We start from the raw sequence: 19,838 nt of genomic DNA, 5'->3' as shown, positions 1-19,838 counted from the left end.
ACGTATTGCATCATTTCATGTGGATCATGTAAACAACGCAATGTTATTTAAAAAAATCAATCACGCGTGTGTCGCATTAAATGCATTTGGACACACCGTGAAATTTTGTATAGTTCCATGGCTGACACCACAGGGTTCGTTTAGACTGCTTTTGATTGCCAAGATCGTCAGAAAATATTATTGCACTTACTATTGACTTATTATGTTTATCATGGAAATGCGTTCTACAATAAATTACTTACGTCACTTACACAATATAATATTATTAAATGTTTGACAAAATAATTTGCATTTAAAACGTACAGAAAATATGTTGCTTGCGTCTTTTATTCTTTGTTAAAAAAATAACTTTAGAACCAAATAACTCTTAAGTAAAAATACTTAAGTGTTTAATTGCAATCGAATCACTGTCTTGTTCAATTTAGGGCGGAGGTCAGTAATTTAGTAGGATTTATACTATGAAGAAAGTGCAAAACGCTGTTAAATCAATTTAAAAAGCTTAAAATCCCCATTATATAGCATTAATATTATATTAAAAACCCATATATGCCGAACACAATACTGTTCCAGACAAAGTGTTAACATCTGTTATTGAATTGTAACGTTTGCCCTAAATTCAGAAACATGGTTGATTTTCGGGTATTTTCGACAAATTATGATTGCATATTTGTTAGGTAATAACAACATTCATTAATGTAAGATAAAATTATGCCCCGAACAATATGTTAACAATATGTCTCAAAATCCCTTCAATCGAAAATAAATATATTCATTTGAGATGATCAAAGTTTCGTATGAAAATAGTTTGGTTTTATTTCTCTGACGACTAGTATAACATGAATTTACATATTTATGTGCGAAAGCTGAGATGGTGAACTCAGTTTGTTTTTATTTACACTATTTTTAAATGCTGAAAATCTAACGGTAAATGTCTTTAATAATGGTTTTACGTATTAGTTTATATATCATGTTGAAAAACATAAAATATAACTTGTATCAGTCAGGCAGCCAAAACATTTATTTGAACCGAAGCTAAAACTTACGCAGAAGACTTCCATTCTTATATTGTTCATGCTCTTTATTTCTGTGATAGCACAGTTTGACCGCGGCATTATGATGTGGGCACAGTATAAATCTTTAAACTCTCAATGCCATAACGGTCGTTCAATGTTTCGTTTTAAGATAACGTGATGAAAATAAGTGTGCAAAAACTGTTTGCATGAAGAAGTGCATTAAAACTATATAATGTGCCATATGTTCCAAAATAAAGCGACTATAAAACGTCACACATTTGTTTAAAATGTTTTTCTTTTGCGATTAATAGCATTATCATTCTGCAATAACAAGAAATATAACGCCTTATTTAATCTTTTATAAATGACGTCATTTGTCAAAATACCGGTCTATGAACACACGTCAACCCCTATTTGGCTGTTTGGATGCTTTCGATTCGAAATGGTTATTCGAACATAAAGCTTAGACGTGATTTGATCGATTGTATTATACACACATATATCTGGTGTTTATTTAAGTCCACGTACATGGCGTAGTAGAAGTAGTTACAGTAGAAATAGAAGTATTAGTAGTACAAGAATTGCGACACTTTAAGGGTTTCGCGAGATGGAATGAGTGTTGATATCAAATCAAATTGAAAACCGATTGTTAATGTTCATTTGATGATGGTAAACATAATACTCGCAGAATATTAATGTGTTCGTGGCCTTTCTATTGACTACATTAAAATGTAGAACTTCATTTCCCAATGACTATAATACAAAAAAACGTGAAAAGAGCAAACAACTACAGTTTGTCGGACATCCCCGTCTTTATCCAGAACACTATTTGGTGTGATTTTTAATGAATCTTCCTCATACCGTTGCACAAAATAATGTTTTATTTATTTTGCAATGACATCAGCGCTTTGATTTATATTACAAAATATATGAAATTCATCATGTGGCGTAATTTCTTTGACGAAACACACTAGTTTGAATTAAACTTTCTGGAATTTATGGACATGACGGACGGACGTAGTATTTTTTAACAGTAAATTATTTTGTAAAGCAAAAAACGAATGCAAAACGTATTTCGGATTGTGTGTTTTATCATGCATAATTATAAACTTCGTTTCTACAATTTTAACGTACATGTGTATTATTTAAATTGCCAATATCCCACAATAAAATGTTCCACGATATTGGATTAATACAAGCTTGTAGAGCACACAATCAGCTCCCAAACTGTCATAGTCCCATTTCGTCTAAATTTGTCACGTGCATGTGACCATTCATCTAATAAAGAGTATTTATTTTATTTTATTACGTGCAGTTCACAATGTTCAGTGACAAAAGTCCCAAAAACGAGTTGTCGAGACTATAGCTTTCATACTCCACGAGCACCTACCAACCAGATTAAGACACGTGCCGTCTAAATGCATCACGTGCAGATTATAATGTTTTATCAAATTAAGCTTTGTAATTTGTCCGCTCTTTGAACATTTCATAACTTATAGCGCACAATGCCCATGTTTTAGCGTGAGTAGTGTTCGCAAACAATAGTTTTCCTAGAGAATTGTTTAATACATGCGTTAAAGAGTGCACAAGCAGCAAAAAGCGGACATAGTTATGTGTCTTCTTTATGAAACACGCGCACTTTACAATTCATCCAATTTTTCGTTCTTACATTTACTGTTTAACGAACAGTGCCGATGCCTCAGTTGACAAAAGTCCCATACAAGAGATTTTTCTGACTAAAAACAAAATTAATATAGTCACGTGCCGTCTTAATGCATCGCATGGACGTTACTATTAATAGCATTTGTTTTCCGCGCTTTTATTTACATTAAAACATGCATCGACCAGTTTGAGCATCCAACGTCTAGCACGCTTACATAATGAAGTTACATAGTCATGTGCTGTCTAAACTTGTCATGTGCAAGTGACTATTAATTATATTAACTACATTTGCATGCGCAGAGACTATGTTGGACTATCAAAAAGTTCCAAACAAGAGCCTTTGGGACACACATAGGTATTCACAGAATATGTACTTATACGTGTTTTCAGAGTATACAAGCAGTTAGCTTGCTGATATAGTAACGTTCCTTATAAATTCGTCACGTTTACGTGACCTTATATCGAATTTAGCGTTGGTACGAGCTTGAAACGCACATTGCACGTGTTTGAGACTTTAAACATCTCAGAAAGGAGTTTAACAGGTCAATGGATTACTACTTGCTTTACGATTACACAATCAGCCGACACACTGATATGATAACGTCTAAAAGCTTCTCGAACACGTTACCATTTATTCGATTTAGCTTCGTTTTGTTTTAATCTTTAAATGTACAGTGCCCATGGTTCATTGTTAAAATATCCCGTACAAAATTAAACCTTTATATTTATCTTAGCGTTTATTTTAGGTTATATCGTACAGTGCAAACGTTAACGTGTCTAAAGGTCCCAAAAGCGCTTTAACTGTGGATTCTACGTTGTTTTAGAGTATGCAAGCCGTTTCCCAGCTGACATTCTCATGTGTCGTCCAAATGCATCACTGTGACGTGCAATACATCATTCCAATTGCGTAATATCTTTTTAACGTACAGTGCCTACGTCTTAATGTCAAAAATGTTAGTCGCAAGAGTTTACATAAAGTTATTTTAGATTTTAACACTACATGTACATTAGCAAGTGCTTTTAGAGTAGACAAGCATCTACCAAGCTGGTATAGTCATGTGCTGTCTTAATATACCAATAGTGTGATTAATCCGATTTCGCCTTTGTTAGTAGTTCTAGCTTGTTTATTTATTTGAAACGTGCATTATTCATGCGCGAGTGTCTAATGTATCTAGCCAAATGTTTCCCCGGACCATGCGTTAAAAAATAAATAAAATATATTCGTTGTTAACAAAAGATAATTTTATCTATTTAAATAAGTTTTCCCTTTATCTTGTACAAGTATTTATTAAGTTTATCCCTCTCAATGATGATAGTAGTTCCTGCACTTTTGAAAAACGTGAATGTTATTTCTTTAAATAATGGGACTGTTGTTTTGATGAGTTTTGTTTCGGTATATACATATACGATGAATTAACATTTGAATGCGTATATTTTTATGTTGCTGAAAGGAATCTTTGAGATCACTGTCTCGAATTGTAAATAATTACAGTGTGCTGGTGTGAATCACTAAATTATTGAATAGGTTTTAATATACGTGTGTATAGGTCCATACGATATGATTATTGTCATGGTATTAGTAACTGATCAAATTTATTAAACTTTAAAAAATGTAGGAAATTTATTTTACTATATCGCCATTTAGTTTAAACGGACATGAACTTTCATGTTTCTGTTCTGAGCAAGAAAAGAAATACAGAATGCACCTTGTGTCAAATGATCAGTAATAAAACTTTAACACGAGTCAAAAATACAAATATTTTTTTTTTAAACGTAAAAAAGTGATATAGGATTGAAACGTATAAAATATCCCATCAAGTGAACAATATAAAAGATGAATAATCAATCTTTGTTTAAATCAAACACTCAAGTAAACACTCATCTTAATCAATCTGTTCGCTATATAGTATGGCACTTACCTTGTATGGATGCAACACAAAAGCGTTCCGTTTTCTCAGAAAAAATGCCAGATATGATTGAGCAACAAAGTGAAATGTTGTATATTATATATTCAAGCTATCAATAACGATATAAACTGACGTGCTATTCATTGCTCTCATTTACAAAGGCGCTAAAAATAAGCAAACCAGATCAAACCGTTTTTGTTTTGTTTCTTAATTCAAGCTTAATGTCACAGCCATTGACAGAATGAGGAAGATAAATTTAATGATTCCAATTGGTTGCACGGTTTTGTATTAATAAAACACATTATGAATTTGTAAAGAAATCTCAAAAGGGGAATATGCTTTAACGTATGTCGTTTGTAATATTATCCGCCTAGTAATCAATGATTAACATTCATCTGGGATTAATAGCCATACGATCTACCAATGATCAATAATTAACATGCTTTAATCGGCTGCAAAATTCGATAAAAACTTGTTAAACCATTGTTCAGTAGTAGTGGAAGAAGCAGAAGTAGAAATAATAATAGTAGTAGTACTAGTAATAGTAGTAGTAGTAGTAGTAGTAGTAGTAGTAGTAGTAGTAGTAGTAGTAGTTGTAGTAGTAGTAGTAGTAAAAGTAGTGGTAGTGGTAGTGGTAGTAGTAGTAGTAGTAGTAGTAGTAGTAGTAGTAGTAGTAGTAGTAGTAGTAGTAGTAGTAGTAGTAGTAGTAGTAGTAGTAGAAGTAGTAGTAGTAGTAGTAGTAGTAGTAGTAGTAGTAGTAGTAGTAGTAGTAGTAGTAGTAGTAGTAGTAGTTGTAATAGTAGTAGTAGTAGTAGTAGTAGTTGTAATAGTAGTTGTAGCAGGAGGAGGATTAGTAGCAGGAGGATTAGTAGTAGCAGTAGTGTTGATAGTAGTTGAAGTAGAAGTAGTTATAACTATTCCTGTAAATGGTTTATTTCATTTAATATTGTCCGAATGTTGAGGCAATACACACCATAGAATTGGCCCCACATTAACACAACAAGCCATTGAAAGCAAATTTCAATACTCAAACAAAGGAAAGAAGAAAAAACATTTTGCAATATCAAATTATATCGCACTGTTTCCTTGGAGCTGTTTTCTACAACACGAAAGTGCAAAGTAACTGTGCTTCAAATTGAGGCTTTTAGTTATGACAGTCTTCGTTTTTCCGATACGCCTGGTTTTCAATATAAGTATGTGCTTATTTATTTGAACTACATATATGGTATATTGAATAATCCTTAAGAAACGTATTTTAACAATGTAATATCAGTAATATTTGCACGTATACATTATCGAATTTTAAAACAAACATTTATGCCAAGTAGACAGAAAAAACGTTATCAGCGCTCGAAATATCAATGTGTTCTAAATGTGCCGATGCCACGGACAATCGATCATGCAGATCAAGGCGGTACACCCCATGGAAAGCGCTGACACTTTGATGCATGGCGTTGAACGACATCCTCCGTTCAGCAAGAACCCTTTGCGTCCCATGTGTGTGAGACAACACGTGGATGAAGTGTAACACTTGCTTGGGAATGGAAGCATTCATTTTTGTCACCAAATTGACGCTTACCACGTAATTCCCTGGTCTGCGTATGAAGATCTCGCCTACATTATGTAAATGTGTAATGTCTTGGATCGTTGGTCCGACCGTTGTGTTTCCGTTCTTGCTCCAGATAAATTTGACGAATCCTGCAAGAGAAGTGCTTACACTTTTAGAAGAATGCTATTCCGAAGGTATAGAAAAAGGTTGTTTCCATCAATAAAGCAGAGTGAGTTTGGACGAACAGGGCTCCGAGTGTATGATAATTACTTATTGTCATAGTTATGAAGCAATAGTAAGATATTTCTACTTAAAACAACTAATAACTAAATAACTAAAAAAAACTGGTCAGAATGTATGACCATATATTTTATCGTACCAAATATCATTTATGTTATATTATGCTACAATGGTACAACCTAACCTCAAATATAAGGTTAGCTTATATTTTACAGCCTGTGTACATCTAAAGAAACATAATCGCACACTATGCATGTGCATGCTAAATATACAAAATAATATAGCTACTTACATTACGTGTTGTTTATAAACGCTTGGAAAAAACAGACAATACATTAACGCTGTGCATATTACCATACGTCAATTACCTTCGCTTGATTTTGTTCCGATGATACCGACAAGTTTGGCGTATGGACTAATCTGTTCGTGGGTATCGCACAGTAAGTTTATTCCGTGTGGATAAGCTTAACAAATAAATATTAATTATTCATTAATAGTACCAATTGATGTTAAATAGCATTCATAGTAAACAATTGGTTTGTTATTAGTAAATAATAATTGCACGTTGTGACGTTTATATATTCTTTTGTTCAATACATTATTGTATGCAAGTCATTTATCAAAAGGAATTATATATAATATTTACACTTCATAAATTGGAACAAAATAAATGTGCTTGATAAATACTCACAATGAGTACTTTGTAGATAAAACCCCTCCATGATTTGCTGCAAATGAAGAAATATAATTAGCTTCATGTATTTAACAATTAAAATTGAAAACTGATATTTGACATGTCGAAAAATTCTGTGGTGTGGTTGTGGTAGCTATGACTGCGTTGGTTTAATGGTAGCGTTAATAATAGTGATGATGAATATAACTGCTGATGACAGTCTGTTGTGGTGATCCCTAAAGTAGGCGTATAAAAACATATTTACCTTTCTTGCAGAGTAACGAAGAATTTCGTCCGCATTTCCGCAACACGTGTTTCCATCTCTTTGCAGAAGTTCGTCAACCTGCCTTGGACTATGTTCTGGATCGTACCAGGGTTTCAGCTCCGTGCAGTTAACACACAGCTCCGCGGTATGAGACACGACATTGTCATCTCTACGGACCCGCCAGTGTATAGTCATCCCAAGTAAAATTACTGACATCAGCACCAGCAAAAGGCAATCGATCAGCAATACCACGTGCTGAGGCTGGAACTGTTAAACTGTGTGTTAGGCCAAAATAAGTCATACAGTTTATTATTCAGTAAGTCAGATGTTTCATAATATTGGAAGACATACTTGTACATAATAAAATTTAGACGTCAGAACCGGGCCGTGGAGGGTAACTTGTGCATGGGATTGAAACGGAGGTAAATCCACTCGAAACGTAACAAAAACAATATATAATATAATACTATAATAATATCAAAAATAAAAAATATTTCAAAATTGATTCTTTTATATTCAAACTAAAGAAAAAAATGTCTTAAAGTATTATTCTGTTTAATAACACATGGGCTAGCGTCATCCATACAGATAGGAATTTAACATCGAAGAAAGATAACATGGAAGTGATAAACGTATAATAAAAAAGTAGGCGTCACACAACGTTTAACCTACAGAGAAGACAAATGCCTTTTCGAATGCAGCATAACTGCGCACCATTTGTTCTGTGATAAAGACTTGTCAGTATCTTATAAGTTATAAAGCCTACATTTTCAATTCCGTGCTATTTATAGAAGCGTAGGCGCGACCTATATTAAAATACGACGTAGAAGTACCCAGGTATAAATTAACTGATGTAACCGTTGATCAGTTTCTACTTGATAGGAAATTACTTAATATTAAGCATGTTTGCATGTCAGTTAAAATATGAATAATGAGAATTTAATATTGTGAAGGGTTATTTGAGTCTTCATGTTAAATGATACAAAACAAAAACAAAACATTAACCTTACTTTTACATCCACACTTTTAGGTTTTTCTTCCGCATTCTGCTGTTTTGTGTCCACCATGATATCGATTGTCGTTGACGGTGACAGGTCTATTTGTTTAACAAAGTTTATAAATACTTCCTTGTTAAGAACACGTAATACTACCGCGGTCACGCGCAAGTAAAATTGTACAGATAACAATTAGATAAACGTGTATACTTGAGTCGATATGTATGTACTGTGTTAATTATAATTATATCTTAACATGTTGCATAGTTTTACATGTATAGATATTTAGAGATTATAGTTTAATGTATTATCAGACACGGTAACCTTTTATTGCTTTATGTATCATGATAGTGGGGAGTTTACATGGCTTAAACACTTTGGCTTTTAACGATGTATATCAATATCGTTTAAAATAAGTATTCTCTTTTAATTGCAAAATGAATTTATTAATACGTAATGTCACTCTATCCGCATATGTAATGTTGTTATTTATAAACGAATCATTATATACCCTTGAAGGCTTCTCTGATATACCCAGTGCTGCTCGATCGGTCATAATAAATGATTATCGGCTCGGGTACTACTTACATGTACCCCGGTTCTCTTAAGTATACTAACATGTACCCCGAGTACAGTAAATATACATAAACGTACACGGTCGATATTAGACCCGAGTAGTTTACCCGCCCGAAATCCGATGCCATAAAAAGCGTTACAAATTACCATAAAACGGTAGTGTTTATCTTAAACAAAATTCTCTTTTTTAAATGCATCAGCATGCTTTTTGAGTTTCGATAATATTATGGCCATTTAACAGAAAATTGACATATATGTGAACATAATTAATTTATATAAAAAAAGGGCGACGACGTCAGATTTAGCGTTTACCCATAAGGTCCCGGCACAAAAAACTGTATATTATTTATAGACAAGGTGTTGAACATGCCAAATAGGCAGAATGTCACAAATTCGACAAAAGTGCAAATGTCAAAGTCATTATCGTTTTCAATTTATAAACCCATACATAAAATTGTAGCTAAATATCATCTGCAAACGTTGACCATAAATGAATTGGCCTCATTTCAACCGTTTAAGAATAACAAACTGACACATCGGACAAAATCGACTGTTTTCGCTAGGTAAGACAAAAACCCGCACTCCGATCTAACCATAACCCCTTGTGTGAATGCGTGCTTACAAACAATACTATCACAATTTATCCCTTTTCATTGATGAACAAGAGTTTAATAAACAACTTACCCCTAAAAAATTATTCCAATACAATCAGAATGAGTAAGTATTTTTCATTTAGTAACATCCATTCCGTGAAAGTAATCAGCGGTCGCCATTTGTCAAAACGTCGTTGTTGTTGTTGATTGGATGATTCTGTGCCTGGCTCTGTCAGTGTAATTCAGTGCTAAGCCGGGTTAAAGAGCACATGATTCTAGCAGCGGAAATGAATGGCGACTTTCGTGTTCAAGTAAATAAAATAAGGTTCAAACAGTTGTTGCAAAGAAATTATAAACATTTGGAATAAGCTTTTAGGGGTAAGTTGTTTATTTAACTCTTTTTCATTAATGTAAAGCGATGAATTGTGATAGTATTGTTTGTAAGCACGTACTTACACGAATGGTTATGGTTAGATCGGAGTGCGGGTTTTTGTCTTACCTGGCGAAAACTGTCGATTTCGTCCGATTTGTCAGATTTTTTTTTTATTTTTAAACGGTTGAACTTGGTCAATTTATTTATGGCCAACGTTTGCAGATGATATTTAGCTACAATTTTATATATAGGTTTATAAATTTTAAACGATAATGACTTTGTAATTTGCACTTTTGCTGAATTTGTGACATTCTGACTATTTTGCATGTTCAACGCCTTGCCTATGCGTTTACCGGGGTTTATTTAAGTATACTTGAAAGTACCCGAGGTACATGTAAGTACTACCCGAGCCGACAATGACCAGTCGAGCCCTAATGCTGGTCGAAGTTCCATGTAACTTGTTTAAATAAAAAATCATTATCATTTGCTAAGGCCTTGATTAGTTCAAGGCGGTGACCCCAGTTCAAAGCGATGATTATTTTTCGTTTAGTGTTCTGCGTATTCGGCCGCCAATAACCACACATAAAGCCCAAATTGTAACAGGAACATGTCCTGATGATTTTCTTTATTTTAATTATTCCTATATCAATGCCGTTTGTATTCAAAATTCGATGAAAGGCATTTTAAAGCCCTATCTTTTAAAAATATATAATGAATTTTCATATACGTTCAGGTACTTCAGATCGATAAAGACAATAATACTGCTATTCAGCTATATAAAATATAGCCTTTTCGTTCTGGTCGAGCGTTTTGAATACATATTCGGTTTAAGTGCATTTGAGAATTTATGAATGGTCTCTAACGGTCTTAATTTCATCCCGAAGTTATATTGTGTACGGTTTATAGTTTAAAATATTTCGTCAACTTTACCAACGCCGATTAAAAGCTAAGAGGTAACTCATTGGCTTAGTTAGAATGTAAAAAAAAATAAACAACTGCGCACATGTGTTGATAATGTGTCGATTAAAGTCACTATTTTTATACAAAATTAGCAATATGTAAATAGCGTTTAATCACAGTGTATTATTGGCGTAAAAAACACTTGACTAGACTTATCAAATGTAGTATGTAAATGAGGGTTAATGACAACCAAGTACGTATTCACGAAACGCATAACCGCCTGCAAAGAAATAAACACTTCACATTCGTATAAAGCTAACTGTAGTGAGATATCAACGGTATACAAACAAAGACTGTCTGACTAAGGTAGGTAATGTAAATGGTTGCTGGATAAATTAATATTATGATGATATTATCATCAGGTTGTTACAGAAGGGAACGTTTTGTTTTTTATAATTGTAACATGTGGTGTCTATAATTTGACATCGCTCATACCTCACATATATGGATCTTTGTGTGGAATAAAATACTTTTTGGCACCAAAGTTTAATATAGACTCTGAGTATGTTTATGTTTTTTTTTTGAATTGCAGAAATAAATCTTGAAGATAATACAATTTCGACACAAAGATGAAGCTGTTGGTGTTGCTGATTTCTGTTATCTGCACCTGTTTGGGAAACACTATTTCAAGTGAGTCATACATCTGTGTTTTTATGAATATCAAAAAAAGTTTTACATCATGAGGTTTTTGCAATGCTCATATATGATATTTATTCAATTATATTCTGATAGATATGTATTTTAAAACTGCATAGTGCACAACATATTACAGATATTTAAGAAATAATTGCCGGTTAAGGGTGCATGTAGGTAATTGCAGCAATAACCAACTTTTGTAGTTCCGATGCGTAGGAATTAAACCACGAGCGCGATTCGCCCATGACGTTATATTAATCTTATGTATAATGCGAAACGTTTATGTTAAACCTTTCAAAATAAATCCAAATTAACCAATCGCAAACATTTCTTGTAGACTTTTATATGCACAGCTTATGTGTTTTAACGGTGCTACATATTTTAGAAACTGTTTGCGTGTATGAAGATTGCTAGTGCACTCATTTAAGCAAGTTCATTTTACTGTTCGATTTCTTCAAAATGCGGAACTTTTGTAAGCTCCGCCTACGGTTTATTAAAAAGTAGCCCACACTTATATCCCTTGGTTGTCTATAAAAAACCAGTCGTGGTTCGTGGTAGAATGTAATATTAACTGTATCAGTGCATTTTTTTAATTTGCTATTGTAGCAATTTATTTCCTCCATATGCGCAAAATATAATTCGCTCCATTAAGCATATTTATGTACGGATAATTATGACTCAATACATATTACATATTTCTGTTATTGTTGTTAAGCATTTTGTTTATCATGTAAAATTATCTTTAACACAGTATCTTTAACCAAGTTAAACAATAATTTAATTTTAAAAAACTTACAATACATTAGGAATCACTTGTATTGAAAGTATTACATCAGTCATCCTCTGTATTGCATATGCAGGTACTTGAGAGCTATATTGGCTTTTCTTTCAAGAATAAATGTAAGTTCACCACCGGTGAGATATTTAACGAACCGTTTCTGTGTTAATAATTGACCATACAAGGAAAGCGCTCCATGAAAAAATATTAATGTTTCTAATATCCGCTATCAATTTAGTAAGTGGTCGTTTCTAAGCAAACTTATTGAAATACACATAGTCTTTAAAAGCGAGTGTTAACCCAATGTTTAGCCTTTGCGCAACATGTGTAAGATTTATTTTGCTTTATTTTGACCCGAAACATTCATTTATTCAGACTAAGATTATTTTTCATGTATTTTAAACACACACACAAGCATCTATGTGATAGAATTTTTTAAAGATAGCTAAATTAAAAAACAATAAGCAAATTCGTGTATACGAAAGACTGAAAGAATAATGTTATTATATAATCTTACATATTTGCAAAACGAAACACAACAACACAATGAATATGTTATGGGTGCGACCTTTCCCGTGGTATGTACTGATATTGTAAATTATGTCTATAATAAAGAGTGGCCATTGTTGTTAATAGTATAAACATTCAACAGTTTAACTACTGGCCATTAGTCCAAGTTTAATAATGCTAAACTGAATGATAACACAGAATGTGCATGTTTATTATGTTGCAGATGAGATTATCCCTCCACACCTAGACGTGAAGGACAGCGCGATCCACCACGTCCTGCAAGAAAGCCTTTCATTGGTCGACAATGACCGAAAACGACCAATCGTCGGCAACCAGGTCTTAGACAGCATTGTTCTAGAACGGGGCGTAAAACTGCCGACCGCAACACATGACCGAAAACAAATCCAAGCACACAGGAAGTTAGCAAAGCAACAAAGAAAACTATCGAGAAAGGAATTGAGAGAGAAGCTCCGACTTGCAAGATTACATCGAAAGACGCTACAAAAGTCTCTTCGAAAGAACCACAAACTGAATGCAAAGTTAGACAAACTCCACGGAAAGCCGACTGATAAAGCTGCACACGGACTAAGTGAGGTAATTAAAGCGATAGACGGGAAGCACAAAGATGGAAAGGGCTCCGATCTATCAACCGACTATATTAAGGAGCACCTCGTAGATATCTCGAAACCCGCGTTTGATATCAGCGTTCCCGTATACGTCCATAAGACTGCTCCAACTCATAGAATGTTGAAATTTCCAGTACGAACACGTGACGGCAAGGTACATAAGGTTGGATCAACACATTTTAAAGGCGGGGTAAGATTCTGAAACAAGTGCTAAATTGTTATTATAGTGATGTACTGATATCGTTTTGGTTATTTTGATCCCCACATTTGAGGCGCCATTTTCCGCATTTGCATTAATATCAGTCGTTATTTAATATACATATATGGTCGCAAAGTTATAAATAGCAAGCGTCATTTTTCTTGCAGGTAATTTCGTACAGTTTATGTTTATTGTTATGGTAATTTGTTTATAATTTAAAAAAAAATGTAATTGTTTAGTTATACTTGTCTTTATTCTTAAATGAAATTTCTAATCGTCAACACGTCTGGTCTGCCTGTTCATTTGTTTAAATGGTAAGTGTTTTTTAATATATCTGCTAACTCGTTTGTTAACTTAAAAGCACATGTATAAGCTTGAAATTAGAAGGAATAAAAAAGTAATCAATGAAGGAGCGTTTAATGTTTATTGCATGTATGTTACAACCGCATAAAAACAAGGGAAAGCATGTAAAACTACCAGCAAAACCAGGGAATAAGCGAATGAAGAACGCTCATAAGAGACTTCATGGAAAGAAGAAACTAAACAGAAATAACAAGAATCACCATGGTTACGTCAAAGAAGGCGAATCTGCGCACCAGGCGTTGTCTAAAATGTAACCACGCGTTGAAACGATCCATCACAATTAAACTCGAATTACAAACACATTATGAAAATCAATCTTCGCTCGTTTTATGTGATGATATGTGGGACTTAACTGGTTTTGACCGCAACTTAAACAACGTTTAAGTAACGTTCGTCGTAGACGTCCTATCGAAGTTTATTTCGGCTTTCTGTGGTATTTGTATTTGTATTTTTAACTGTAACTGCCAATAGGAATATGAAATGTAAACCCTGTGTGATATGCGTTTTAAGAAACATTACAGACAAACATACCACATAAAAACAGGTTAATCGTGTTAATGATTATTTTAATAGTTGCTTAACCTGTGCACTCGTATATGCTTTATTTTATCTAATATGTCGTTAGTGTCATCAAAATAAGACAACCAATACTTATATTTATAATATTGAACACACCCTGTTTAATTGTAATTAAAACAAATGCACCGTTGACAACATATACACTGCCTTGTGTAATTCCAATTTGCCTAGATTTTAATACTTTACTAGGGATCATTATACCTTTATTGTTGCAAGGCAACGTTATTGTTATATAGTTTCATGAAGATGTCTATATTTATTATAATTTATTTCAAAATTATTTTCAAGGACATGTGTGAAATAACCCATACGTTTACATTCTGCTATTTTCTTTTCAATTTGTCAAACACTTCAAATACAGGTTACTATTAAAATGACAAATTTCATATGTCGATGTACACATCTATTTATATTAAAACCAGTGTGCGCGTGAAAGGCGCTCCCTTACTATTATATGTGCAATGTGTTAACACTAACACTTATACACCGCTGGTGTAAAGCTTTTATTTTTAACGTGTTTTTTATCATTTTTAATAATTGCATATTGCTTGTTTGTAACAAATATGTAACAACATAATTGTATTATTGTTCACAAATTTAGTATGTTTATATTAAACTGCAAAATAATATAATCAATAAGAACTTGCATTCACGACGTTGTAATAAAGCAAAATCAATAAAATAATTAAACAATAACATTCTACAAAATGTGTTTCATTGTTTCATTTAAAGGACATACATTTCATCAAAAAAAGATGTCAATGATAATTCAGAAGATATTGTTGTCGTCGTATACATTATGATTCTTGTAACAAACGGAACAATATGTACTTTGCAAATACATGAATTAATTATAATGGAAACATCCGACTAGAGTGTGTCATTCGAGAAGACTTCAGCAGTAAAGTTCAACTCTGTTGTATTAGTTGTTTATGTGTTATTTGACTCTATTCATAGAAGAAAGACATAGTAAACATAACAAACCATAACAGGCCACAAATTCTTTCAGTTGAGAAATTTTTGTTCTAGCCATTCACGTTTATAACAGAACAGCAACTGCAAACATAAGATGACAAAACAAAAATTGGGACGATCTCATCGGTACGGTCAATACAAAGTACGAATATCTCGGTTAATAACCGGTCGGAGGATTAACTAAACCTCACATGTAACCCATAATAAATAAAGACCTGATTGCGCGTCTAATACTATTTAAAGCAAACCTTAGCAGACGGAAAATGAAAATATACAATTCAAAGGTGACAATTGGTTCGGATACCACACACATATAGTTACTGTACAAAGGTCGCAACTATCGGAAAATTACTGGTTTTTCCTCAATTCAGCCAAATTTATATATCGACTATTTTATTATAAAATTTTATGAACTATTTATGACACTTGAACGTATGTCAGATTCACACTTAATGATTGTTTTGTGATGTTATCATATGTATTTGATTAAATAAATATCCTGTTTGCTTTTATTTAAAACAAAGTAACAAACACTGTACGTTTGCAACGCATTGTTTGAAAATTAAGCCCTTCTTTCATGTAACTTTGAAGATCGCAGTTCATGTACTCCATATGAGTGCGCTTTCAAAATAATCGGGACTTGAATGATGAGTTCGTCGTTCAAAAGGTGAATGCATTAATGTCCTACAAATAAAACAAATGTTAACGCTCTCATTGTACATCTTAATAAATGTAACAAAGCTATAAACAATACATTTTGTTCATTGTTACAACCAATAAAAGTTGATAAAAACATGTAAACTTAGTTGTTGAACTTGTTTTGTTGCATCGCTTAAAATGACAGAAGCAAATACCATTTAAAGGGGCAATGTAGGTTCAGCACTGATGTATGTTTGTAAAATTGATATCAAGATCACACGGTGTGTTTACATTTCGTTGAATAATATTTTGAATGCTTACATTTTTTTATAATCACGTGACACGATGCTTTTTCAAAGTCATATACATGTTTTCCGAAACAAAAACATAACGTATACATAACCGAGTAGTTTTTGGAAAATAATATAATATAAAACATTTTTTGTTTAAATTAGTTAATTAATAAGTTTATAGCACTCTGTTTTGGTATATTAATGCTATAAAACGGTTGGTTACATTAAGGTATGCTGAGTTGGATGCTGACATGTATGACCTTTTACAGTCTTATGATTGAAAAGTTTCAACTTGCCTATACTTAGTAACACTTGTCAAGAGTGTTTTTTATATTGAGTTTGTAATATCAGTCACTTCGTAAAAATCACGCTTGGTAAATTGCTTTAAGCAATATACGTTTTTGTTGCACAGGAACATACGAACCTCGCTGTGCGAAAACGGGGCGGCTTAATGAATGAACGTAGCGTGCCATCACATATTAACCTGTACCTGTGTAGTCCACACAGGCTAATCAAGAACAACGCTTTCCACATTACTGTATTTGTTTTAGTTTTAAAGAAATCTTTTCAAAGCGAAAATAAAGTTTAGATGGAAGTGTCGACCTTCATTCGTCTGTGCGAACTGCAAAACGCAATACACTGACGTATTATATAACGTATTTTAATATCAACTGACATATGTTGCAATTTTTGGTATCTTTCGCGCATTATTGTTTTCCTGTTATATCGAATATACTACGAGATGTTTATAGCGTGACTTTGATACTTTTGTTGAATTTTGGAGAACGTGTTTGTTCACCTTTCATAACGTCTTGATGTGTATTCAATATCTGACATCATATACGTAACGACGTAATAGTAAGCTTGTTCTGAACTATGAATTAGTCGTTGATACGGGGCCGCTAGATATCATCAAAGATGGAGGTCAATATTAAACATCTCTTTAATACAGGAGAAAAAGTAGTTCTATTGGACATAATTTTAAACCAAATATTCAACTTAAACCAATGCATCGATAAGTATTCAGATATTGTTGAAACAAAATAATTGCTCGAATGCATGGTATTAATTTTATTTAAAATGACCCATGTTTTGTTTTTATAACTGAACTATGGAAATATAAAAACAGGTACGTATGCACAGACGTACATAGGTTGCCCTTACCTTTGCCTTGGATACGTACTACGCAGGAGTTTATTTATAGTTCGAGTTCACTTCACAAATTTAGAACATAAAAACACTGGCTATCAATTATATATTAAGTGCATACGATTGTGGTTCGATTAAAAACTTGTTATTCTAGTTACTGTTAATAAATATTACATCACGATTAACATTGACATTAAACCCATGATCACTTCGTTATCATGTACGTAATTCAATCAAACAAGCAGTGCAACAAATGAGATATATCAAATGTTAAAGGGAAATACAATATGCTGTTTTTGTTGTTTGTTTGTTTGCTTTTTGTTGTTGTTGTTTGTTGTTGTTGTTGTTGTTGTTTTTTTGGGGGGTCCTATTTGATATAGAGGTAAATGATCAGTGTAAAGCAGATTGTATTGCAAGAGCGTTTATGTTATGGTGCAGACTAACTCGTTTACCATAATTGGAAACATTGCAACTCGACACAAGATTTCATAACATAGTTTGAACTATTATCTTTTAGGAGCGTTAACCTTTACTATAAAATACATACTGTGAACCTTTATAACAACACGCAGCAAATTGGGAGACAATACATTTACAAAGGTATTATTAATGACTGGTATTGTGGCGTATGTGTTCAATATACAGGTCCGTAATCACTGTTAAAGACACACGCACAATCATTGTTATTTCTAGGGATGACAACGAAAAGCAAAATTGGTAATCGAATATTTGAATATTTAAGTATTACCATAACAGAATATTCGATGTATAATCGGTATTAAATATATGTCAACAAGAACCAAAAATGTTTAATACTTTAGTTTGAAACAATCTGTTACAAACCTTTTATGAACAAGTGCAACAAAATATATATGAATACAAGTCATTATCTATTTACAGTCATCTAGAAATACATGTACATATTCTCTTCAAGTCAAAGAGTTGGCATGCAAATGGTCCAACTTCATCATGGAATAACATAAAAATGGTGATCGAATATATCATATGATAACTTAATTGTGCATTATACCCTTGATAATATACCGCGGTTGACACTTTCATCTACGGGATTATTATTAGTTACAACAATAGTAAAACACAACAACAGAAGGGTCAAAGAATAATTTTGACACCGTGCCTATGTACTTCAGGTCCTTGGCGGTATGGAAAAAGTTTATAATTAGAGACAACTAGTTGCAATCGATTTTTACATACTCTTTTATAATAATATAATAAATAAACACATATTCAATTAGAAAAAAACATATTATTACAATAATTATTATATTATTTCATTAATATTTATTTTATTTATTTGCCACCCCTTCTTTTTTAAATCCATTATGTGGTGTGTGTGAAATTTGTACTGGTACGCAAAAATGCATTGGTCATAACCGATATGTGAGTTTTTTGTCGAAAACATGGGTCGGATGTATGGCCAATTCGAGTCTTCTCTCCAATCGCTGTATCAGGGGCAGCTGACATCATCGCAACCGCTTTATGTGTCAGCCTATCCTAAGTGCATCGTGAGCATATCGTGCGTCGATCTTACGTCAAGCATACAATGTTTTACTGTATATCAGTTATCCAGGTAAGAATTCGCGATACATTTTTACTTATTCACGGTGTAAACAAAGTTTAACGTATTTTTAATTTATAGCGTAATCATCCAGTTTTTAGCAGTCATGTTGTCGAGTAAGACAGAATCTTCATCATGGATTTTAAAACGCTTCCAAATTACGATCTCATGATGAAACTCATACTGCAGCTTATATTAATAAAATACTATCAAACAAATATTTCTAAATAATAATGAATATTAAGGGCTATTGGCTGTGCTGAATGATCTCATAAGTTCAAATCGTTGTGGTTATTGAAAGCACCGCAATGACGTCTATTCGGAAATAAGCGAATACCTTATGAGAAAGTTCAAACACGTTTCGCTTTGTTGCTTGTTAATGTGCATGTTTTTTATGTTATTCAAGATGTATAAGTATACGTATCTGAATGACTTTGGTTTACTTATAGCACTTGATATGCTGGCAAAATAAAGTCAATATGCACATTGTCAAATATTAGGTTAAGTGCAAGTTATACCACCAATATTCGTTGCAATATTTTGATTTCCCCACATTTCATCAATAAAATACGGTTTTTAATTATACTAAAACTGGTTCAGCGATGTCGTTTTATTACATCGAAATTATTGTATTGTCCACAGAAAGGATTTTCGAATAAATAGGTAACAATTACGAACAGTTGATTTGATGAAAGTGCTATGTTTA

General features: G+C 32.9%; 3 protein-coding genes across 8 annotated transcripts in view; 2 read left to right on the top strand and 1 right to left on the bottom strand.

Moving 5' to 3' along the window:
* LOC127855160 (uncharacterized) overlaps positions 1 to 8,495 on the bottom strand; it is a 99,027-nt gene extending 90,532 nt beyond the window's left edge. The window contains exons 1-5 of one of the 4 annotated variants that reach the window (XM_052390565.1): positions 8,320 to 8,487; positions 7,310 to 7,576; positions 7,063 to 7,099; positions 6,740 to 6,835; positions 5,508 to 6,280 (exon numbers count right to left, since the gene is read on the bottom strand). In XM_052390565.1, coding sequence (XP_052246525.1) covers positions 5,898 to 6,280; positions 6,740 to 6,835; positions 7,063 to 7,099; positions 7,310 to 7,576; positions 8,320 to 8,376 — 840 coding nt within the window. In that variant the 5' untranslated portion in view covers positions 8,377 to 8,487 and the 3' untranslated portion in view covers positions 5,508 to 5,897. Of the gene's footprint in view, positions 1 to 5,507; positions 6,281 to 6,739; positions 6,836 to 7,062; positions 7,100 to 7,309; positions 7,577 to 8,319 lie in introns of those variants that run through there. The other 3 variants (XM_052390566.1, XM_052390569.1, XM_052390568.1) reach the window with 3 other exon arrangements.
* LOC127855158 (uncharacterized) overlaps positions 1 to 19,838 on the top strand; it is a 112,766-nt gene that overhangs the window by 71,867 nt on the left and 21,061 nt on the right. The gene's annotated exons all lie outside the window — the stretch shown is intronic.
* Positions 8,503 to 15,195, top strand: LOC127855161 (uncharacterized). Of its 3 annotated transcripts, none has more exons than XM_052390572.1 (4): positions 8,503 to 8,526; positions 11,339 to 11,436; positions 12,954 to 13,546; positions 13,999 to 15,195. In XM_052390572.1, exons 2-4 carry the CDS (start codon positions 11,376 to 11,378, stop codon positions 14,170 to 14,172), a joined length of 828 nt encoding a protein of 275 aa, XP_052246532.1. In that variant the 5' UTR covers positions 8,503 to 8,526; positions 11,339 to 11,375; the 3' UTR covers positions 14,173 to 15,195. The 3 variants fall into 3 exon arrangements, with proteins under 3 accessions (XP_052246532.1, XP_052246530.1, XP_052246531.1); XM_052390570.1 differs by lacking the exon at positions 8,503 to 8,526 and adding an exon at positions 8,634 to 8,696; XM_052390571.1 differs by lacking the exon at positions 8,503 to 8,526 and adding an exon at positions 11,087 to 11,112.

Source organism: Dreissena polymorpha, chromosome 13 (genome assembly GCF_020536995.1).
Source record: "Dreissena polymorpha isolate Duluth1 chromosome 13, UMN_Dpol_1.0, whole genome shotgun sequence".
In the NCBI taxonomy this organism is placed as follows: domain Eukaryota; kingdom Metazoa; phylum Mollusca; class Bivalvia; order Myida; family Dreissenidae; genus Dreissena; species Dreissena polymorpha.
Note: the sequence above shows the minus strand (reverse complement) of the source record. Positions and strands in the feature narration are given on the sequence as shown.

Bases quoted from the DNA above. Each gene is read 5' to 3' on its own strand.
- LOC127855161 (XM_052390572.1), top strand. From the start codon at position 11,376: ATGAAGCTGTTGGTGTTGCTGATTTCTGTTATCTGCACCTGTTTGGGA. The intron at 11,437-12,953 runs GTGAGTCATACA...ATTATGTTGCAG, and splicing joins TTTGGGAAACACTATTTCAA to ATGAGATTATCCCTCCACAC. The intron at 13,547-13,998 runs GTAAGATTCTGA...TGTATGTTACAA, and splicing joins CAACACATTTTAAAGGCGGG to CCGCATAAAAACAAGGGAAA.